Source organism: Coregonus clupeaformis, chromosome 5 (assembly GCF_020615455.1).
Source record: "Coregonus clupeaformis isolate EN_2021a chromosome 5, ASM2061545v1, whole genome shotgun sequence".
Taxonomy (NCBI): Eukaryota; Metazoa; Chordata; class Actinopteri; order Salmoniformes; family Salmonidae; genus Coregonus; species Coregonus clupeaformis.
Window position 1 is genome coordinate 42,931,268 of NC_059196.1, and position 25,085 is coordinate 42,956,352.

General features: G+C 44.1%; 1 protein-coding gene across 1 annotated transcript in view; it reads left to right on the forward strand.

Annotated features, from left to right (window-relative positions):
• The window catches only part of zgc:153184 (uncharacterized protein LOC751652 homolog), a 62,351-nt gene that overhangs the window by 9,656 nt on the left and 27,610 nt on the right, over positions 1-25,085 (forward strand). The window contains exon 2 of the mRNA XM_041876763.2: positions 23,536-23,622. Coding sequence (XP_041732697.1) covers positions 23,536-23,622 — 87 coding nt within the window. The remainder of the gene's footprint in view (positions 1-23,535; positions 23,623-25,085) is intronic.

Genomic DNA, 25,085 nt, shown 5'->3' on the forward strand with positions numbered 1-25,085 from the left:
AGACGCTCTTATCCAGAGCAACTTACAGTTAGTGAGTGCATACATAAAATAAAATTAAAAAATCATACTGGCCTCCAGTGGGAATCGAACCCACAACCCTGGCGTTGCAAACGCCATGCTCTACCAACTGAGCTACATCCCTGCCGGCCATTCCCTCCCCTACCCTGGACGACGCTGGGCCAATTGTGCGCCGCCCCATGGGTCTCCCGGTCGCGGCCGGCTACGACAGAGCCTGGATTCGAACCAGGATCTCTAGTGGCTCAATAATAGATCTATTGACTTCAGAAAGTATTCACACCCCTTGACTTTTTCCACATTTTGTTGTGTTACAGCCTGCATTTAAAATGGATTACATTTAGATTTGTTGTCACTGGCCTACACACAATACCTCATATCAGTCGAATTATGTAAAAAAATTAATAAATGAAAAGCAGAAATGTCTTGCGTCAATAAGTATGGACTAACTCTGTGTGCAATAATAGTGTTTAACATGATTTTTTGAATGACTACCTCATCTCTGTACCCCACACATACAATTATCTGTAAGGTCCCTCAGTCGAGCAGTGAATTTCAAACACAGATTTAACCACAAAGACCAGGGAGGTTTTCCAATGCCTGTCAAAAGAAGGGCACCTATTGGTAGATGGGTAAAGAAAAAAGCAGACATTGAATATCCCTTTGAGCATGGTGAAGTAATTAATTACTCTTTGGATGGTGTATCAATACACCCAGTCACTACAAAGATACAGGCGTCCTTCCTAACTCAGTTGCCGGAGAGGAAGGAAACCGCTCAGGGATTTCACCATGAGGCCAATGGTGACTTTAAAACAGTTACAGAGTTTAATGACTGTGAATAGGAGAAAACTGAGGATGGATGAACAACATTGTAGTTACTCCACAATACTAACCTAAATGACAGAGTGAAAAGAAGGAAGCCTGTAGATAATACAAATATTCAAATTTCCAATAAGGCACTAAAGTAAAACTGCAAAAAATGTGGCAAAGAAATTAACTTTATGTCCTGAATACAAAGCATTATGTTTGGGGGAAATCCAATACAACACATTACTGTGTACCTCTTCATATTTTCAAGCATGTTGGGGGCTGCATCATGTCATAGGTATGATTGTCATCGGCAAGGACTAGGGAGTTTTTGGGGGGATAAAAATTTACTGAATAGAGCTAAGCACAGGCAAAATCCTAGAGGAAAACCTGGTTTAGTCTGCTTTCCAACAGACACTGGGAGACAAATTCACCTTTCAGCAGGACAATAACCTAAAACACAAGGCCAAATATACACTGGAGTTGCTTGCCAAGACAACATTGAATGTTCCTTAGTGACCTAGTTACAGTTTTGACTTAAATCGGCTTGAAAATCTAATGGCTGTCTAGCAATGATCAGCAACCAACTTGACAGATCTTGAAGAATTAACAAAATAATAATGTGCAAATATTGTACAATCCAGGTGTGGAATGCTCTTAGAGACTTACCCACAAAGACTCACAGCTGTAATCGCTGGCAAATGTGATTCTAACATGTATTGACTCAGGGGTGTGAATACTTATGTAAATTAGATATTTCTATATTTAATTTTCAATACATTTTCAATAATTTCTAAAAAGATGTTTTCACTTTATAATTATGGGTCATTGTGTGTAGATGGGTGAGAAACAGAATCTATTTAATCCGTTTTGAATTCAGGCTGGAACACAACAATGTAGAATAAGTGAAGGGGTATGAATACTTTCTGAAGGCACTGTAAATACATAACACCTAGCTTTTTTCAGCAATAGTTTATGATCAAAGATATCAAGCCACACTGAATTCTAACAAAACAGCTCCCACAATCTTCCTATTATCAATTTCTTTCAGCCAGTAATTTGTGTCAGTGCCAAGCATGTTGAGTGCCCTTCCCTATAAGCATGCTGAAAGTCTGTTGTTAATTAGTTTCCTGTAAAATAACATTGTATTTTTCCCAAAGTTTGCTAAGTACCGGTAACAGGCTGATTGGTCGGCTGTTTGAACAATTAAAGTGTGCTATTCATTGGCAGTGGAATTTCATTTCCTCCCTCCAGGCCTAAGGCTTAGATTGAAGATGTGGCAAATAGGAGTCGCAATGTATTCCACTACCAACCTCAGTAATTTACCATCCAGATTGTCGATACCAGGTGGTTTGTCCTTATTTATAGATGCCAATAATTTCTTCACCTCTTCCACGCGTTAACCACGCGGAATTCAAAACTACAGTGCTTGTCTTTCATTGTCTATTCATTATTCGGTCCATTATGCATGAATATGAAGGCTCAGAGTTTGTTGTTTGCATGTCATGCAAGAGCTGCAAAATCTGGACCCCTACAAATCAGCTGGGCTAGACAATCTGGACCCTTTCTTTCTAAAACTAGCCGCCGAAATTGTCGCAACCCCTATTACTAGTCTGTTCAACCTCTCTTTCATAACGTCTGAGATCCCCAGAGATTGGAAAGCTGTCGCGGTCATCCCCCTCTTCAAAGGGGGTGACACTCTAGATCCAAACTGCTACAGACCTATATCCTTCCTGCCCTGCCTTTTGAAAGTATTTGAAAGCTAAGTTAACAAACAGATCACCGACCATTTCGAATACCACCGTACCTTCTCCGCTATGCAATCCGGTTTCCGAGCTGGTCATGGGTGCACTTCAGCCACGCTCAAGGTCCTAAACGATATTATAACCGCGATTGATAATAGACAGTACTGTGCAGCCGTCTTCATCGACCTGGCCAAGGCTTTCGACTCTGTCAACCACCGCATTCTTATTGGCAGACTAAATAGTCTTGGTTTCTCAAATGACTGCCTCGCCTGGTTCACCAACTACTTCTCAGATAGAGTTCAGTGTGTCAAATCGGAGGGCCTGTTGTCTGGACCTATGGCAGTCTCTATGGGGGTGCCACAGGGTTCAATTCTTGGGCCGACACTTTTCTCCGTGTATATCAATGATGTCGCTCTTGCTGCTGGTGACTCTCAGATCCACCTCTACGCAGACGACACCATTTTGTATACATCTGGCCCTTCATTGGACACTGTGTTAACAAACCTCCAAACGAGCTTCAATGCCATACAACACTCCTTCAGTAGCCTCCAACTGCTCTTAAACACTAGTAAAACTAAATGCATGCTCTTCAATCGAACGCTGCTTGCACCCGCCCACCCGACTAGAATCACCACTCTTGACGGGTCTGACCTAGAGTATGTGAACAACTACAAATACCTAGGTGTCTGGTTAGACTGTAAACTCTCCTTCCAGACTCACATAAAGAATCTCCAATCCAAAGTTAAATCTAGAATCGGCTTCCTATTTCGCAACAAAGCCTCCTTCACTCATGCTGCCAAACATGCCCTCGTAAAACTGACTATCCTACCGATCCTTGACTTCGGCGATGTCATTTACAAAATAGCCTCCAACACTCTACTCAGCAAATTGGATGTAGTCTATCACAGTGCCATCCGTTTTGTCTCCAAAGCCCCATACGCTACCCACCACTGTGACCTGTACGCTCTTGTTGGCTGGTCCTCACTACATGTTCGTAGTCAAACCCACTGGCTCCAGGCCATCTATAAATCACTGCTAGGCAAATCCCCGCCTTATCTTAGCTCATTGGTCACCATAGCAGCACCCACCCGTAGTCTGCGCTCCAGCAGGTATATCTCACTGGTCATTCCCCAAAGCCAACACCTCCTTTGGCACGCCATTCCTTCCAGTTCTCTGCTGCCAATGACTGGAACGAATTGCAAAAATATCTGAAGCTGGAGACTCTTATCTCCCTCACTAACTTTAAGCATCAGTTGTCAGAGCACCTTACCGATCACTGCAGCTGTACACAGCCCATCTGAAATTAGCCCGCCCAACTACCTCATCCCTATATTGTTATTTATTTTGCTCTTTTGCACCCCAGTATCTCTATTTGCACATAATCTCTTGCAAATCTAGCATTCCAGTGTTAATACTATTGTAATTATTTTGCACTATAGCCTATTTATTGCCTTACCTCCATAACTTGCTACATTTGCACACACTGTATATATATTTTCTGTTGTATTTTTGACTTTATGTTTTTTACCCCATATGTAACTCTGTGTTGTTTTTATCGCACTGCTTTGCTTTATCTTGGCCAGGTGGCAGTTGTAAATGAGAACTTGTTCTCAACTGGCTTACCTGGTTAAATAAAGGTGAAATAAAAAATAAAAAATAAAAATGCCTAAGTTTGCTAATCTTGTCAACAAAAAAAAAGTTCTTAAAGTGGTTGGCAATATCAAAGGGTTTTGTTATGAACAAGCCATCCGCCTCAATGAAGGATGGAGCAGAGTTTGCTTATTTGCTATTCCCTTAGCCTCCTCTCTCTCATCCATACAGTTTTTAAATTCATCATCTATTAATTATATTAATTATTTGTATTTATTTATTTATTATGGGGATTTGACAGTTCTTAACAGTCCGTTTCTTATCAGTAACCAGAAGAAGCTTCTAGTGCGGCGTCATGTTGTTTCTCACTACACACATCAATCCAACAAATATTTTTCACATCTTCGACATCGGAATCATTGCAAAACCTCTTGTATGTTCGCTTATACACTATTTTAGGTCCAGTCTTTGGAACTGTTTTTCTACTGTAAATATGGCTACTATATTATGATCACTACATCCGATGGGTGTGGATACTGCTTTAGGGCAGATTTCTGCCGCATTAGTAAAGATGTGGTCAATACACGTGGATGATGTTTGTAAATACCCTGGTAGGTTGAATGATGACCTGAACCAGATTGCAGGCATCGGTCACAGCTTGAAGCTTCTTTTTGAGTGGATAGCTTGATGACAACCAGTCAATATTTAGGTCTCCCAGAAAATACTCCTCTCTGTTGATATCACATACATTATCAAGCATTTCGCACATATAGTCCAAATACTGACTTTTAGCACTCAGTGATCTATAGCAACTTCCTACGAGAATAGGCTTTAGGTGAGGCAGATATACAGTACCAGTCAAAGGTTTGGACACACACGTGGAATCATGTAGTAACCAAAAAAGTGTTTAACAAATCAAAATATATTTGAGATTCTTCAAAGTAGCCACCCTTTGCCTTGATGACAGCTTTGCACACTCTTGGCATTCTCTCAACCAGCTTCATGAGGTAGTCACCTGGAATGCATTTCAATTAACAGGTGTGCCTTCTTAAAAGTTAATTTGTGGAATTTCTTTCCTTCTTAATGCATTTGAGCCAATCAGTTGAGTTGTAACAAGGTAGGGGTGGTATACAGAAGATGGCCCTATTTGGTAAAAGACCAAGTCCATATTATGGCAAGAACAGCTCAAATAAGCAAGAGAAATGACAGTCCATCATTACTTTAAGACATCAAGGTCATTCAATACGGATAATTTCAAGAACTTTTGTGCAGTCGCAAAAACAATCAAGCGTATGATGAAACTGGCTCTCATGATGACCGCCACAGGAATGGAAGACCCAGAGTTACCTCTGCTGCAGAGGATAAGTTCATTAGAGTTACCAGCTTCAGAAATTGCAGCCCAAATAAATGCTTCACAGAGTTCAAGTAACAGACACATCTCAACATCAATTGTTCAGAGGAGATTACGTGAATCAGGCCTTCATGGTTTAATTGCTGCAAAGAAACCACTACTAAAGGACACCAATAAGAAGAAGAGACTTGCTTGGGCCAAGAAACACGAGCAATGGACATTAGATCGTGGAAATCTGTCCTTTGGTCTGATGAGTCCAAATTTGAGATTTTTGGTTCCAACCGCCATGTCTTTGAGACGCAGAGTAGGTGAACGGATGATCTCTGCATGTGTGGTTCCCACCGTGTAGCATGGAGGAGGAGGTGTGATGGTGTGGGGGTGCCAAGTAGTCTCCTGTTAGCTAGTGATAGCTAATAGTCTTCTGTTAGCTAGTGATAGCTAATAGTCTTCTGTTGGCTAGTGTTAGCTAGTAGTCTCCTGTTAGCTAGTGTTAGCTAGTAGTCTCCTGTTAGCTAGTGATAGATTGTAGTCTCCTGTTAGATAGTGATAGATAGTAGTCTCCTGTTAGCTAGTGATAGATAGTAGTCTCCTGTTAGCTAGTGTTAGCTAGTAGTCTTCTGTTAGCTAGCGATAGATGGTAGTCTCCTGTTAGCTAGTGATAGATAGTAGTCTCCTGTTAGCTAGTGATAGATAGTAGTCTCCTGTTAGCTAGTGATAGATAGTAGTCTCCTGTTAGCTAGTGATAGATTGTAGTCTCCTGTTAGCTAGTGTTAGCTAGTAGTCTTCTGTTAGCTAGCGATAGATGGTAGTCTCCTGTTAGCTATTGATAGCAAGTAGTCTCCTGTTAGCTAGTGATAGATTGTAGTCTCCTGTTAGCTAGTAGTCTCCTGTTAGCTAGTGATAGATAGTAGTCTCCTGTTAGCTAGTGATAGAAAGTAGTCTCCTGTTAGCTAGTGATAGATAGTAGTCTTGTATTTCTTCCCTGTTAGCTAGTGATAGCTAGTAGTCTCCTGTTAGCTAATGATAGCTAGTAGTCTTGTATTTCTTCTCTGTTAGCTAGTAGTCTCCTGTTAGCTAGTGATAGCCAGTAGTCTTGTTTTTAGGTAGATGGTGACTAGGTAGATAGTGATAGGGATGGTAGGCCTATTTGAAGCATCACCATCTCCTGGCAGCATTTACCTGACACATTCAGACACTTGAAAACCCCATTAGAAAGAAAAGCTTGAAAACCCCATTAGAAAGAAACGCTTGAAAAATCATTAGAAAGAAAAGCTTGAAAACCCCATTAGAAAGAAAAGCTTGAAAACCTAATTTCATTTTTGTCCAAAGTCTAGAAGAGAAAAAACTTAAACTGAACATAATTTATTATGCTTTTTATTTTGTTCTAATTCGTTTTGGTGTCCAAAGATAATAGTTTCAGTATAGTTTTAGTTTTTCAAATGTTTTTCGTCATTGTTTTATTTCAGTTCACTAAGTTATTATTTAGTTAAAGTTTTAGTTTACTATAATAACCTTGATTCTAAGTGGGATCGGACCCTTTTTTAAAAATGTTCTCCTAAAATGACATACCCAAATCTAACTGCCTGTAGCTCAGGACCTGAAGCAAGGATATGCATATTCTTAATACCATTTGAAAGGAAACGCTTTGAATTTTGTGGAAATGTGAAAATAATGTAGGAGAATATAACACATTAGATCTGGTAAAAGATAATATAAACCAAAAAACATGCGGTTTCAAAAAAGAAATTGTTCCATGATCTTTGAAATGCAAGAGAAAGTCCACAATATAATATTGCAGTTTAGACGCAATTTAGATTTTGGCCCCTAGATGGCAGCAGTGTGTGTGCAACGTTTCAGATTGATCCAGTGAAGCATTGCAATACTGGACTATTTTGTATCAAATCTGCCCAAATGTGCCGAATTGGTCAATTGACACATTTTCAAGGACATAACTATAGAGAACATACATTTTTGTATTACCATACGATTTTTGTAAGTTTACACACTCCCAGGAACGTCATACATGATGGATCATTAGCTTATACACTAACTTTCACACATCTAGATGGCCGGGCGGGGTGGGTGTTGAGCCAGAGACAGCAGGGGTTCAAACTGTAGAACCCAGTTCCCACATTTGAATATAAAAATGGATTTTATCAAACAAAACTATGCTACGTTTTATCTCTGGGACCCTTAGGATGACAAATCAGAGCAAGATTACTGAATGTAAGTACAATATTTATCTTCAGAGGTGAACGTATCAAACCAGTTGCCGTGATAAGTTAGTTGTTGTTGTGCACTCTCCTCAAACAATAGCATGGTATTTATTCACTGTAATAGCTACTGTAAATTGGACAGTGCAGTTAGATTAACAAGAATTTAAGCTTTCTGCCCATATAAGACATGTCTATGTCCTGGAAAGTTTGCTGTTACTTACAACAGTCATGCTAATCACATTAGCGCACGTTAGCTCAACCTGTCCCGTAGACGGGACACCGATCCAGTAGAGGTTAATGGGCTTTCTCCATTCTGATTGCTTTATACTGTTCAACCAAACTTCAACCAAACATAATAGGACAAAACTGACATTGAAGTAATCCTATTGGTAGAACATTGCATAGGAATCAAAATCCTATTTTGTAGCCTCTAACTCTAGTACTCGACCAATGTTTTCTATTTGCATAGTTATTTGTTCAGTTCCAGCATTCACTTATAGCCTTTTCATAAATGTCCTTATTTCCTGCACTAATTTGTTATCATTTATTTATTTATTTACACACCGTGTCATGTTTATTTTGTCTTACTATGCTTCTATTTTGTCAACAACAACAACAACAACAAATCCTTTATGAGAATAATAATTATCCTCTATGACTGACTGAATTTTTGGCTTCAATTGCAGTTCTTACTTTCGCCACTAGGCTAGTTGGACGATTTCCGGGGTCTATTTGGTAAGCTTACCCTCCCAAAGTTGTTGACGTGTGCTAGAAAGTTAGCTAGCAGTTCTAAGCTCTAAAACATTATAGGCTAAAAACAACCCAATTTGGGTGATTTGGTAACCCAGCGCTGGCTAAATAGGGGATAGAACACACACAAGGTTATTTTGACCAGCCAGTTGGGTTGCGTGAATAACCCGACATGTTGGGTTGTTGGGATTACCCAAGCATGGGTTAATTAAACCATCAGCTGTTGTTTTTTTGAACCGTCAGTTGGGTTGACCCAGTAAGCTGGGTCTTTTTTAATGTAATCCCTAGGTTATTTACAGGAGGCGTGGCCTATTGGGGGCGTGGCTTTCATAAAGTTATTTGTGGCCGCCCATGAGCATAAATGTCATTCCTGTTCATCAAGTTAAGTTTGTACACCCGCAAACTAAAATGTGCCTTGAATATTTCTGCACATTACATATTCTAATATGAAATTCAAAACATTATTATTTACATATCCCAGCATTTTTTGAGTGTAGCAGTTTTCTTACTGGCAATAAAAACACCTGGTTGCCATAATTTCTTCGGTTCATTAATGAATGATTTAATGTAGCAAATCGAAAATTAAAATACTATTATAGAAGATAAAGTAAAAAATCTAAACCGGTCCATGAATGAATACCGGTATATCGTTTTTTTTACGGTTTACCGCCCAGCCCTAAATAGGGTGCCATTTGGGACGCAATCTAGCTGTTATTTTCTATACTTAGCTCTCCTAACTGAAAGCTGGGTTTTTATTCCTCCATAAGTAGTGCACTATGTAAGGTATAGGGTGCCATTTGGGACCCAGACGGTGAGCCACCTCTCTGACTGAAACACTCTGTTTTTAACTTTAATCCACCTGGTTTAAACTATGGAGGGGAGAGCGGAAACATTTGTGTTATTATTGGATTATTATTTCCTTATATAACTCAGTAACATCTTTGAAATTGTTGAGAGAGAGACTTCACTTTAATCTTAACTTTAATCCACCTGGTTTAAACTATGGAGGGGAGAGCGGACATGTTTGTGTTACCATTTAGATTGAATTATTTGAGGGAGAGAAGAGAAGAGAGGGAGAGAGAGGGGGAGAGAGAAGGGAAAGAGAGGGGGAGAGAGAGAAGGGAGAGAGATCAAACTTAATCTATTCATAGGACCATTTAATATGAATCCATCAGTAGGGAGTGAGTAACTATTTACAGCCTGGGCACTAAAATTGGAGGAGAACTCCTGTGGGAAAATAGAGAGAGAGAGAGAGAGAGAGAACATCACAATCCTATAAAGCAAGTGGGACCTCTGGCCATCACCAGGATACTGAAGGATGGGAAATACTGTGTGTGTGTGTGGGTGGGTGTGGCCTCATAAGGCTTGTAAAATGTTCAAAGCTGTGCTTCTTCGTGGAACACAGTGTAACTGGAGTGAGCGAGCGTATGGGATCAGCTCGCCAACCATAAGGACTGCACATTTATTATGTCATCCGTAGTAAGTGTGTTTAAAAAAACAGTAGAGTGACTCTTGCTGCCATCTCCCTACCACCACTTACCCCTGTTGCTTTCATTACTACGATCACATGTTTCTAGTAGACGATGACACTGTCTGACTGCCACTGGACAATAGCATAAAGGGAGAATAAACACTTACCTTAGTATGAAGAGGAGAAGGGGGAGCGCTGAAGGCCATTCGCTTTAGGGAGAGAGCTTCTGTTTGACTTAATAGTTGCTTTCACTACACTTGGCCAGGCCCAGGCTTATGCTATATCTGTTGAATATTGTTGGAAGCACAGCTGATGAGATGTGTTTAATTAACACCCCCACAGATTTGGATAACCCAGAACAGGCTGGTTGGTTGGTACAACTCTATAACAGCTGTACCTCATCTGTTAATGTTTCCCTCGGTTAGCATCACCACTTACTCACACAGGTCAGTTAGATGCTTGAATTACGGCCTTCGAAGCTGTGACAGGACACGCTAAAGCCTGGTCTCAGACCTGATACGACACGTTATAGCCTGGTTCAGACCTGACAGGACACGCTAAAGCCTGGTCTCGGACCTGACAGGACACGCTATAGCCTGGTTCAGACCTGACAGGACACGCTATAGCCTGGTTCAGACCTGACAGGACACGCTATAGCCTGGTTCAGACCTGACAGGACACGCTATAGCCTGGTTCAGACCTGACAGGACACGCTATAGCCTGGTTCAGACCTGACAGGACACGCTATAGCCTGGTTCAGATTTGACAGGACACGCTATAGCCTGGTTCAGACCTGACAGGACACGCTATAGCCTGGTTCAGACCTGACAGGACACGCTATAGCCTGGTTCAGACCTGACAGGACACGCTATAGCCTGGTTCAGACCTGACAGGACACGCTATAGCCTGGTTCAGACCTGACAGGACACGCTATAGCCTGGTTCAGACCTGACAGGACACGCTATAGCCTGGTTCAGACCTGACAGGACACGCTATAGCCTGGTTCAGACCTGACAGGACACGCTATAGCCTGGTTCAGACCTGACAGGACACGCTATAGCCTGGTTCAGACCTGACAGGACACGCTATAGCCTGGTTCAGACCTGACAGGACACGCTATAGCCTGGTTCAGACCTGACAGGACACGCTATAGCCTGGTTCAGACCTGACAGGACACGCTATAGCCTGGTTCAGACCTGACAGGACACGCTATAGCCTGGTTCAGACCTGACAGGACATGATATAGCTGTAGTGATGTGTGGAATCACACAAAACAACCTTTCACTGAGTAACAACAGGGCAGACTGAGTGGCTCTGTAGGCTATTGTGGTTATAGAAATGTAAACGTTCAAATTGCCAGGGTTAGAGGTTCCAAGCCCTGTCTATAGATTATATTTCTATGACTGGCGTATGGTTTTACTGTCCACTGGTCCCATATCTGTGTGTACTTCTCTGACTTCGTTCAACTAAAGTCTCCTCTCTGGGGACCTATTTTACTGTTGTTGTCATGCCATATGACGTGTATTGTGTCATGCTATACGTGTACAGTGTATGGCATGAAAAGCATGACTAGCTTTCTGCAAAATGTGGCTGGTAGTGTGTTAGCCAGCTAGCTACATGGCTTGTAGTGTGTGGTGTGTCTGTGTCTGTGTGGTGTGTGTGTGTGTGTGTGTGTGTGTGTGTGTTAGCCAGCTAGCTAGCTATATAGCTGATAGTGTGTTAGCCAGCTAGCTAGCTACATGGCTTGTAGTGTGTTAGCTAGCTAGCTACAGGGCTGGTAGTGTGTTAGCCAGTTAGCTAGCTACATGGCTGGTAGTGTGTTAGCTAGCTAGCTAGCTACAGGGCTGGTAGTGTGTTAGCCAGCTAGCTAGCTACAGGGCTGGTAGTGTGTTAGCTAGCTACAGGGCTGGTAGTGTGTTAGCCAGTTAGCTAGCTACATGGCTGGTAGTGTGTTAGCTAGCTAGCTAGCTACAGGGCTGGTAGTGTGTTAGCCAGCTAGCTAGCTACAGGGCTGGTAGTGTGTTAGCTAGCTACAGGGCTGGTAGTGTGTTAGCTAGCTATATAGATGATAGTCTGTTAGCTAGCTAGCTAGCTACAGGGCTGGTAGTGTGTTAGCCAGCTAGCTAGCTACAGGGCTGGTAGTGTGTTAGCTAGATACAGGGCTGGTAGTGTGTTAGCTAGCTATATAGATGATAGTGTGTTAGCCAGCTAGCTAGCTACAGGGCTGGTAGTGTTAGCCAGCTAGCTACAGGGCTGGTAGTGTGTTAGCTAGCTACATGGCTGGTAGTGTGTTAGCTAGCTACATGGCTGGTAGTGTGTTAGCCAGCTAGCTAGCTACATGGCTGGTAGTGTGTTAGCCAGTTAGCTAGCTATATAGCTGATAGTGTGTTAGCCAGCTAGCTAGCTACATGGCTGGTAGTGTGTTAGCCAGTTAGCTAGCTATATAGCTGATAGTGTGTTAGCCAGCTAGCTAGCTGCATGGCTGGTAGTGTGTTAGCCAGCTAGCTAGCTACATGGCTTGTAGTGTGTGGTGTGTCTGTGTCTGTCTGTGTGTGTGTGTGTGTGTGTTAGCCAGTTAGCTAGCTATATAGCTGATAGTGTGTTAGCCAGCTAGCTAGCTACATGGCTGGTAGTGTGTTAGCTAGCTAGCTAGCTACATGGCTGGTAGTGTGTGTCTTGTTTTGTATGCTTTGTACAAAATAATAAAATGTAAAATATAACTGGCATGTTCATGTGTCTCCGGCAATGATCATCTTTAGAATGACCTCACCACCTGGGTGGTCTTAACCAATCATAGCACAGTATGATATGACAGTAGAATGCATCCAATTACAATTCAGTATGCTGACACATATGAATATTACAGTGTGTTAGCCAGCTAGCTAGCTACAGGGCTAGCTAGCTGATAGTGTGTTAGCCAGCTAGCTAGCTACATGGCTGGTAGTGTGTTAGACAGCTAGCTAGCTACAGGGCTGGTAGTGTGTTAGCCAGCTAGCTAGCTACATGAGAGGTTTTATCAAACACATTTCGTATGATATGTTACGAATTATAGCTAGGTGGCTAACATTAGCTAGCTGGCTAACGTTAGCTAGGCAAGGGGTTAGGGTTAAGTTTAGGAGTTAGGTTAAAGGGTTAGGGGAAGGGTTAAGGTTAGGGGAAGGGTTAGCTAACATGTTAAGTAGTTGAAAAGTAGCTAAAAAGTATTAAGTAGCTGAAACGCTGCTAAAATGCCAAAGTTGTCTGTGATGAGATTCGAACTCGCAACCTTTGGGTTGCTAGACTTTCTATACGCCTACCCATCCATCCCAACCAACCACCATGCTTTCATGTTTGCCTTAAGTAATCATCTGTCTTATGTAATCATACCAAACGTAACATACAGTATCATACTAATTTGAGTGACCCGGATTTACATTTACTATGTTATGTCTAGTCTGGCAGCTGTGTGTCTGTATCTTTGTGTGTGTCTGTGTGCATGGCTCAGGTAGCTGCCCAATGGAGGGCATGGGCTGGAGAGATAGAGAGGGAGGAAATGGTAGACTGGAGAGATAGAGAGGGAGGAAACGGTAGACTGGAGAGATAGAGAGGGAGGAAACGGTAGACTGGAGAGATAGAAAGGGAGGAAACGGTAGACTGGAGAGATAGCGAGGGGGGAAACTGTAGACTGGAGAGATAGAGAGGGAGGAAACGGTAGACTGGAGAGATAGCGAGGGGGGAAACTGTAGACTGGAGAGATAGAGAGGGAGGAAACGGTAGACTGGAGAGAGAGAGAGGGAGGAAACGGTAGACTGGAGAGATAGAGAGGGAGGAAACGGTAGACTGGAGAGAGAGAGAGGGAGGAAACGGTAGACTGGAGAGAGAGAGGGGGAGGAAACGGTAGACTGGAGAGATAGAGAGGGAGGAAACGGTAGACTGGAGAGATAGAGAGGGAGGAAACGGTAGACTGGAGAGATAGAGAGGGAGGAAACGGTAGACTGGAGAGATAGAGAGGGGGGAAACTGTAGACTGGAGAGATAGAGAGGGAGGAAACGGTAGACTGGAGAGATAGAGAGGGAGGAAACGGTAGACTGGAGAGATAGAGAGGGAGGAAACGGTAGACTGGAGAGATAGAGAGGGAGGAAACGGTAGACTGGAGAGATGGAGAGGGAGGAAACGGTAGACTGGAGAGATGGAGAGGGAGGAAACGGTAGACTGGAGAGGGAGGAAACGGTAGACTGGAGAGATAGAGAGGGAGGAAACGGTAGACTGGAGAGATAGAGAGGGAGGAAACGGTAGACTGGAGAGATGGAGAGGGAGGAAACGGTAGACTGGAGAGATGGAGAGGGAGGAAACGGTAGACTGGAGAGATGGAGAGGGAGGAAACGGTAGACTGGAGAGATAGAGAGGGAGGAAACGGTAGACTGGAGAGATAGAGAGGGAGGAAACGGTAGACTGGAGAGATGGAGAGGGAGGAAACGGTAGACTGGAGAGATAGAGAGGGAGGAAACGGTAGACTGGAGAGATAGAGAGGGAGGAAACGGTAGACTGGAGAGATAGAGAGGGAGGAAACGGTAGACTGGAGAGATAGAGAGGAGGAAACGGTAGACTGGAGAGATAGAGAGGGAGGAAACGGTAGACTGGAGAGATAGAGAGGGAGGAAACGGTAGACTGGAGAGATAGAGAGGGAGGAAACGGTAGACTGGAGAGATAGAGAGGGGGGGAAGGAGGGAGGAGGGCACAGTGAGATGTAAACAAACAGACGGACAGTTGCATGAAAGGAGGGATTGTGATAGAAGGATGTGGGTATTGAGCAACAAAATGGGTGTTGAATTGTACATTACCATGTTATCTTAAACACACAGTTAACACTTTTCTTAGTACAACCTAAAGAGGAGTGATAAATTGCTCTTTACAGTCAGAATAACATCATATCCACAGTAGGATATCTGCATCCTAAATTCCCTATATCAGGGATCATCGACTAGATTCAGCTGCGGGACGATGTTTTCTTGAGCGGATGGTCTGGGGGCCGGATGGTCTGGGGGCCGGATGGTCTGGGGGCCGGATGTTCTGGGGTCCGGATGGTCTGGGGGCCGGATGGTCTGATGGCCGGATGGTCTGGGGGGGCCGGATGGTCTGGGGGGGCCGGATGGTCTGGGGGCCGGATGGTCTGGGGGCCGGAACCTAATTACATAACATTTGTAGACCGCAAATTGACCGCAAGAAGCCCAAACAGATATAACATTTAACTAAAGCGTAATCATTTCAAACCTTGCTTAGATTTGTATATGATCACATAGACACTATCTCTCTATTATGCGTGGGAAACAGATTTCCAAAATTAAAATCACTTGGAGCTGATTTGCTGGTGTTTTTACAGTTTTATGGGTAACCGTAAAAAAATTTTTTGTCATAAAATAATAATTTAACATTTTTTGCCCCGCGGGCCACCAGTAAGGGAACCGTAACCTATATAGTTTACTAGGGCTCTGGTCTAAAGTAGTGCACTATGTAGGGAATAGGGTGTCATTTGGGACACAGTCTAGCTCTCCCTCTCCCTCTCAATTCAATTCAATTTAAGAGCTTTATTGGCATGGGAAACATATGTTAACGTTGCCAAAGCAAGTGAAGTAGATAGTAAACAAAAGTGAAATAAACAATAAATATTAACAGTAAACATTACACTCAGAAGTTCCAAAAGAATAAAGACATTTCAAATGTCATATTACAGTGGGGGAAAAAAGTATTTAGTCAGCCACCAATTGTGCAAGTTCTCCCACTTAAAAAGATGAGAGAGGCCTGTAATTTTCATCATAGGTACACGTCAACTATGACAGACAAAATGAGAAAAAAAAATCCAGAAAATCACATTGTAGGATTTTTAATGAATTTATTTGCAAATTATGGTGGAAAATAAGTATTTGGTCACCTACAAACAAGCAAAATTTCTGGCTCTCACAGACCTGTAACTTCTTCTTTAAGAGGCTCCTCTGTCCTCCACTCGTTACCTGTATTAATGGCACCTGTTTGAACTTGTTATCAGTATAAAAGACACCTGTCCACAACCTCAAACAGTCACACTCCAAACTCCACTATGGCCAAGACCAAAGAGCTGTCAAAGAACACCAGAAACAAAATTGTAGACCTGCACCAGGCTGGGAAGACTGAATCTGCAATAGGTAAGCAGCTTGGTTTGAAGAAATCAACTGTGGGAGCAATTATTAGGAAATGGAAAACATACAAGACCACTGATAATCTCCCTCGATCTGGGGCTCCACGCAAGATCTCACCCCGTGGGGTCAAAATGATCACAAGAACGGTGAGCAAAAATCCCAGAACCACACGGGGGGACCTAGTGAATGACCTGCAGAGAGCTGGGACCAAAGTAACAAAGCCTACCATCAGTAACACACTACGCCGCCAGGGACTCAAATCCTGCAGTGCCAGACGTGTCCCCCTGCTTAAGCCAGTACATGTCCAGGCCAGTCTGAAGTTTGCTAGAGTGCATTTGGATGATCCAGAAGAGCATTGGGAGAATGTCATATGGTCAGATGAAATCAAAATAGAACTTTTTGGTAAAACTCAACTCGTCGTGTTTGGAGGACAAAGAATGCTGAGTTGCATCCAAAGAACACCATACCTACTGTGAAGCATGGGGGTGGAAACATCATGCTTTGGGGCTGTTTTTCTGCAAAGGGACCAGGACGACTGATCCGTGTAAAGGAAAGAATGAATGGGGCCATGTATCGTGAGATTTTGAGTGGAAACCTCCTTCCATCAGCAAGGGCATTGAATATGAAATGTGGCTGGGTCTTTCAGCATGACAATGATCCCAAACACACCGCCCGGGCAACGAAGGAGTGGCTTCGAAGAAGCATTTCAAGGTCCTGGAGTGGCCTAGCCAGTCTCCAGATCTCAACCCCATAGAAAATCTTTGGAGGGAGTTGAAAGTCCGTGTTGCCCAGCGACAGCCCCAAAACATCACTGCTCTAGAGGAGATCTGCATGGAGGAATGGGCCAAAATACCAGCAACAGTGTGTGAAAACCTTGTGAAGACTTACAGAAAACGTTTGACCTGTGTCATTGCCAACAAAGGGTATATAACAAAGTATTGAGAAACTTTTGTTATTGACCAAATACTTATTTTCCACCATAATTTGCAAATAAATTCATGAAAAATCCTACAATGTGATTTTCTGGAGAAAAATAATCTCATTTTGTCTGTCATAGTTGACGTGTACCTATGATGAAAATTACAGGCCTCTCTCATCTTTTTAAGTGGGAGAACTTGCACAATTGGTGGCTGACTAAATACTTTTTTTCCCCACTGTATGTATATATACAGTGTTGTAACGATGTGCAAATAGTTAAAGTACAAAATGGAAAATAAATATGGGTTGTATTTACAATGGTGTTTATTCTTCACTGGTTGCCCTTTTCTTGTGGCAACAGGTCACAAATCTTGTTGCTGTGATGGCACACTGTGGTTTTTCACCCAATAGATATGGGAGTTGTTTGTCTGACACGTGTGTGTGTGGGGGGGCTCCCACACTCTCCCTTTCTCCCCCCCCCCCACACACACACACACACACACACACACACGTGGCAGACAAACAAGCAACCTGTGAATGTAGTGGAAAAGTGAGATATTCAGAGAGAGAGAGGAAAGAGGCAGGCCAATCCAAAAACACCCTCATGTTTTCCTGGACAGAGAGGTGGAGTGAGAGAGGAGGACGCCTGTCTGCTCTCCGACCAGTTTTAACAAGTGGAGCCTTAACCTGAATTAAAAGGACGGGTTGTGTATACTGGTTGTCAGTGTTGGCTGACTTTGGAGGAGGTGTTCTGTGGCCAGGTCCCTGGAGAGAACACAGGCCCGATCCAGAGCATCCACTAAGGCCAGAACGGAGTCCAGGACAACAGCACCCCCTGCCGGACAGCTGGGATTTGGCAGCTCTCTGTTATTTGCTTGTGAAATTGTTAAGACTGCTTTCTCAGTTTTCTCAGAGAAATGTAAAAGCTTATCTAAGATGAGTACAGGGAGGGGTGGAAGATCATGGCATTAATCATCACCTGGATCATGGCATTAATCATCACCTGGATCATGGCATTAATCATCACCTGGATCATGGCATTAATCATCACCTGGATCATGGCATTAATCATCACCTGGATCATGCCATTAATCATCACCTGGATCATGGCATTAATCATCACCTGGATCATGGCATGAACTCTCCGACAGCGACAGATTATGTGAGCTGTGTGTGTGTGTGTCTCTGTGTCTGTGTGTCTCTGTGTGTGTGTGTGTGTCTGTGTGTGTCTCTCTGTGTGTGTGTGTGTGTCTGTGTGTGTGTGTCTGTGTGTGTGTGTCTGTGTGTGTGTGTGTCTGTGTGTGATTGTCTGTGTGTGTGTCTGTGTGTCTCTGTGTGTGTGTGTGTGTCTGTGTGTGTCTCTCTGTGTGTGTGTGTGTCTGTGTGTGTGTCTGTGTGTGTGTGTCTGTGTGTGATTGTCTGTGTGTGTGTCTGTGTGTGATTGTCTGTGTGTGTGTCTGTGTGTCTGTGTGTGTGTGTCTGTGTGTGATTGTCTGTGTGTGTGTCTGTCTGTGTGTGTGTCTGTGTGTGTGTGTCTGTGTGTGATTGTCTGTGTGTGTGTCTGTCTGTGTGTGTGTGTGTGTCTGTGTGTGTGCTGTGTGTGTGTCTGTGTGTGTGTGTGTCTGTGTGTGTCTGTGTGTGTGTGTGTCTGTGTGTGTGTGTCTGTGTGTGTGTCAGGGGTTACAGGGCCATGTGCTTCTTCTTCATGGTTCAGGATGAGATGATAATAAAATAATAATAATAATAGTGATAATATGAAGATAATAGGCGGCTTGGTCAGGTTGACCTTTACCAGGGTCAGCTGGATCATTCACTGCATGTGTGACTGGATAGCTTTAGGTTGTGTGTTCATACGTGTGATGTATGCGCGTGTGCTGTTTCTCTGTCTTTGTTGGCCTCGTACAGTAAACAACAAGCCGTGTCTGGAAAACGGAGGGAAGTCAGAGGTTCATTAATAGCTTGTATCTCGTTAACCTTCGACCCCTACACTGTCTCTGGAAAGATGACAAGAGCATGGCTGCATCTCAAATGGCACCCTGCTTCCTATATACTGCACTACTGATGACCAGGGCCCGTAGGGGGACTTCCTATATACTGCACTACTGATGACCAGGGCCCGTAGGGGGACTTCCTATATACTGCACTACTGATGACCAGGGCCCGTAGGGGGACACTGGTGTCTACTTCCTATATACTGCACTACTGATGACCAGGGCCCGTAGGGGGACACTGGTGTTAGTAGTCGAACGCTCATCATTGATTCCTTTTCCAGCCATGTCCTGAACTAATGTTATTGTAGTAAAACTAGTGTAGTTATGTTACAATTGCCTTGGGACAATGTAGTTGGGAAGGAACAGATCTCCTCCGACCTCAAAGCTCAGGGGTTACATCCTGACCAGTGATTCAGACCATGTTGAGGGCTCCGGGGCTCGTTCCCAGGCCTTGGGCCCCTAAAATAGAGCTTCTCTCTGGGCTAACCCTTCTCTCTGGCCTGTTCTGCTCTCCCCTGCCGGGACAGGAAGTCGTTTCCCACACTCTTTTCTCCTCTGTTCTCTTCTGTTCTTCGCCAGAGCTCAGCTAAGTATCAGCTGACTGACACAAAGTCATTCTATTGGTTGTCTTACAGAAATAACCTATTACAAGGTTCTCTCTCTGAATGGCGTGTGTGTGTGGACTATTACCCAATTCTGTTCCTGTGCTTTTATCAGAACCTCTCAGCTCTGCGTCAGTCCAATCAGAACAACTAACTGAATGTTGAATAAAACAGTTTCTCATTTTTTATTTATTTTTTTAACTATAGAGGATGTTTGTTTTCCACACACAGGAAAGAGTTAAACAATCAGGGGCGACAAAATAAAGGTTGAGGCTGGGTGTTCCCCAGTGAGTTGGATTTCTCAGGGATGAAGAAAGCCTCAGGCTCAGGAAAGGAAATTAAAGGAGTGGGTTGTGGATCAGACCCAGAAAGGGAGGCACTGAGTGGCATTAAGTCGAACGTTTACATACACTTAGGTTGGAGTCATTAAAACTCGTTTTTCAACAACTCCACAAATTTATTTTTAAACAAACTATAGTTTTGGCAAGTCGGCTAGGACTTCTACTTTGTGCATGACACAAGTAATTTTTCCAACAATTGTTTACGGACAGATTATTTCACTTATAATTCACTGTATCACAATTCCAGTGGGTCAGAAGTTTACATACACTAAGTTGACTGTGCCTTTTAAACAGCTTGGAAAATTCCAGAAAATGATGTCATGGCTTTAGAAGCTTCTGATAGGCTAATTGACATAATTTGAGTCAATTGGAGGTGTACCTGTGGATGTATTTCAAGGCCTACCTTCAAACTCCGTGCCTCTTTGCTTGACATCATGGGAAAATCAAAAGAAATCAGCCAAGACCTCAGAAAAATAATTGCAGACTTCCACAAGTCTGGTTCATCCTTGGGAGCAATTTCCAAACGCCTGAAGGTACCACGTTCATCTGTACACACAATAGTACGCAAGTATAAACACCATGGGACCACGCAGCCGTCATACCGCTCAGGAAGGAGACGCGTTCTGTCTCCTAGAGATGAACGTACTTTGGTGCGAATCAATCCCAGAACAACAGCAAAGGACCTTGTGAAGATACTGGAGGAAACAGGTACAAAAGTATCTATATCCACAGTAAAACGAGTCCTATAACGACATAACCTGAAAGGCTGCTCAGCAAGGAAGAAGCCACTGCTCCAAAACCGCCATAAAAAAGCCAGACTACGGTTTGCAACTGCACATGGGGACAAAGATCGTACTTGTCTGAGAAATGTCCTCTGGTCTGATGAAACAAAAATAGAACTGTTTGGCCATAATGGCCATCGTTAAGTTTGGAGGAAAAAGGGGAAAGCTTGCAAGCCGAAGAACACCATCCCAACCGTGAAGCACGGGGGTGGCAGCATCATGCTGTGGGGGTGCTTTGCTGCAGGAGGGACTGGTGTACTTCACAAAATAGATGGCATCATGAGGAAGGAGAATTATGTGGATATATTGAAGCAACATCTCAAGACATCAGTCAGAAGTTAAAGCTTGGTTGCAAATGGATCTTCCAAATGGACAATGACCCCAAGCATACTTCCAAAGTTGTGGCAAAATGGCTTAAGGACAACAAAGTCAAGGTATTGGAGTGGCCATCACAAAGCCCTGACCTCAATCCTATAGAAAATGTGTGGGCAGAACTGAAAAAGCGTGTGTGAGCAAGGAGGCCTACAAACCTGACTCAGTTACACCAGCTCTGTCAGGAGGAATGGGCCAAAATTCACCCAACTTATTGTGGGAAACTTGTGGAAAGCTACCCAAAACGTTTGACCCAAGTTAAACAATTTAAAGGCAATGCTATCAAATACTAATTGAGTGTATGTAAACTTCTGACCCACTGGGGATGTGATGAAATAAATAAAAGCTGAAATAAATAATTCTCTCTACTATTATTCTGACATTTCACATTCTTAAAATAAAGTGGTGATCCTAACTGACCTAAGACAGGGAATTTTTACTAGGATTAAATGTCATTAATTGTGAAAAACTGAGTTTAAATGTATTTGGCTAAGGTGTATGTTAACTTCCGACTTCAACTGTATGTGCACACACATGCACGAGCACACACACACACACTCTGGGTCCAGGCAGTCAGTCCATGATGGCGTAATACAACTGGGTGGAGGGAGAGAGGTGGGTGATGTCATTCTGAGAGAGGGAGGGGGGAGAGAGAGAGAGCAGGGGGGGATAGAGAGAGAGAGCGAGGAGGGGGGAGAGAGAGAGAGCGAGGAGGGGGGAGAGAGAGAGAGCGAGGAGGGAGGAGAGAGAGATGGAGGAGGAGGGGGGAGAGAGAGAGCAGGGAGGGGGGATAGAGAGAGAGAGCGAGGAGAGAGAGAGAGAGAGAGAGAGAGAGAGAGAGAGAGAGAGATGGAGGAGGGGTGAGAGAAGAAAAATAAATGTGATTAAAATGGAATGTTGTGTATATCTCAGACTGTTGTTAAGAATGTGGTGGGAGATATGTGTTTCCATGAACAGAATAAAAATGGACTAGAGAGAAAGAGAGAGCTCAAGGCCGTTCTCCAACAGGCTGGCAGGCAGAGAGAGGTCAACGCCGATGATCTTGCAGTCTCACCATGACGGGTTTTTAACTACCTGCCCTGGGGCTACAGATGAAAGTTCACCTTTTGGTTGAATCTAGAACCCTATCCACTAAAGGTTATAAAAGACAGGCAGCTAGACTATGAGCAACAATGCTACATAGGCCAGAAGAGAGAGAGCCAGAAGAGCTTGATTCTGGTACGAGGTTTTAAAAGCAGAACTATGAAGTATATGTACACACACACATGACATAGGCTTCCAGATCCCATCCATCAAAGCCCACAGACAACCGCTTAAGAAAGAGAGACACATGACGACTTCACTAACACAGGCGACAAAACAGACGAGTATGGGAGAAGAAGAGAAATACATGTGAAAACTGTCAACTGGTCAGCTTGAGATTTACTGGCCAATATAGAGGAAACAGAGAGAGAGAGAGAAACGGAGAGAGAAACAGAGAGAGAGAGAGAAACAGAAACAGAGAGAGAGAGAGAGAGAGAGAGAGAGAGAGAAATAGAAAGTAGAGCTGTATACCTCGACTTGAGACATGAATAGTGTCATAATCACTATGAATATGTCAGAATATTCGAACAATTCACATTCCTTTCACGCTACAAACAACTTGGCCAGTCCAAAAGTCACCAAAGTATGCTGAGCTTGTGCTTGTCATATCAGTTATGGGAACTAGGAATCTAAACGGACAACACTAGTATTGTGTTTTGAAGATGTAGACTACGTCCCAAATGGCACCCTAATACCTACATAGTGTACAACTTTTTTTTTCAAAAGTAGTGCACTATATGGGAATAGGGTGCCATTTGGGATGCAATCATATATGCTGTGGTACATTCAAGCCTCTCCACGCATTAGGTCACCAAAAGAAACCACCTTATCACTCCCTGCTGCACAGATATCAGGAATGACCTAATAGCCATCAGAGGAGAACAGAGAGAAAAACATTGAGGAGTCAGACCCAGAAATCAGCATGGGAATAGTGGGAGTTGACAGCCTGGGTGGGAGGGGAGGGGAGAGAGAGCGGGGGGGGAGAGAGATGGATGCAGAGAGGGAGAGAGAAAGAGAGAGAGAGAGGCCAACACAACCAGTGATAAGACTGAAGGCCAGATCAAGACCCTCATGTCATGTCCCAGGCAGCAGCAATATGAATGTAGTGTGATGTTGGCCAGCTGTTTCTGGGATGCCGTCTCTCTCTTCCTGTGGACAGATAGAACCACAATCACAGCTCTGTTTTCAGGGAGAGAACAAATGTTCCAATCCAAAAGTACTACGACTTTGGACCCCCTTCTCCTCAACGGAGGGCACTTTGTCCAGAGTACTTTCCTTGGCTCATGGCAATGTAATGTAATGACTGTGTTTCTGTGTTGCTGAACTTATGACCTTTTTTGTGTTTTCAGAAGGATTCTCCAGTCAAGCCGTCGGTGGTCGAGCTGGCTGGGAGGTTCAAAGGTCACGTCATACCGACGCCCACTGCACATGACGAGGTGAAGTTTCTAAATAGCATCTCATTCTAGTTCTGTGGTAAAGTCGCCATGTCTCCTCCGCCTCCCATGTTGATGGTTAACTCACTGGTTGGTCCTAATAGAGGGATAGACTAGTGTTGCATTTGGTATACCCAAACTTGCGTCACTTTCTGTATTTTTTATCAAAATGTGTCTCACGTCGTCTCACTGATTGAGAGCGGATCAGGTCCGTCTACCAGCGCAGCCGAGGTCCCCTGATAGCGTGAGAGCTCCGTGCCTGCTCCGCTTACTCGCTGCTGGCTCCAGTCTGTCCTGAAGAATCACTGCACTCACTGGGAGTCTGGTCCGCATCATGTTAACTCCTCACTCACTGGGAGTCTGGTCCGCATCATGTTGGCTCCCCACTCACTGGGAGTCTGGTCTGCATCATGTTGGCTCCCCACTCACTGGGAGTCTGGTCAGCATCATGTTATCTCCTCACTCACTGGGAGTCTGGTCTGCATCATGTTATCTCCTCACTCACTGGGAGTCTGGTCTGCATCATGTTGGCTCCTCACTCACTGGGAGTCTGGTCAGCATCATGTTGGCTCCCCACTCACTGGGAGTCTGGTCAGCATCATGTTATCTCCTCACTCACTGGGAGTCTGGTCTGCATCATGTTATCTCCTCACTCACTGGGAGTCTGGTCTGCATCATGTTGGCTCCTCACTCACTGGGAGTCTGGTCAGCATCATGTTGGCTCCCCACTCACTGGGAGTCTGGTCCGCATCATGTTGGCTCCTCACTCACTGGGAGTCTGGTCTGCATCATGTTGGCTCCTCACTCACTGGGAGTCTGGTCCGCATCATGTTGGCTCCCCACTCACTGGGAGTCTGGTCCGCATCATGTTGGCTCCCCACTCACTGGGAGTCTGGTCCGCATCATGTTGGCTCCTCACTCACTGGGAGTCTGGTCCGCATCATGTTATCTCCCCACTCACTGGGAGTCTGGTCCGCATCATGTTGGCTCCCCACTCACTGGGAGTCTGGTCTGCATCATGTTATCTCCCCACTCACTGGGAGTCTGGTCCGCATCATGTTATCTCCCCACTCACTGGGAGTCTGGTCTGCATCATGTTGGCTCCCCACTCACTGGGAGTCTGGTCCGCATCATGTTGGCTCCTCACTCACTGGGAGTCTGGTCCGCATCATGTTATCTCCCCACTCACTGGGAGTCTGGTCCGCATCATGTTGGCTCCCCACTCACTGGGAGTCTGGTCCGCATCATGTTATCTCCCCACTCACTGGGAGTCTGGTCCGCATCATGTTATCTCCCCACTCACTGGGAGTCTGGTCCGCATCATGTTATCTCCCCACTCACTGGGAGTCTGGTCCGCATCATGTTATCTCCCCACTCACTGGGAGTCTGGTCCGCATCATGTTATCTCCCCACTCACTGGGAGTCTGGTCCGCATCATGTTATCTCCCCACTCACTGGGAGTCTGG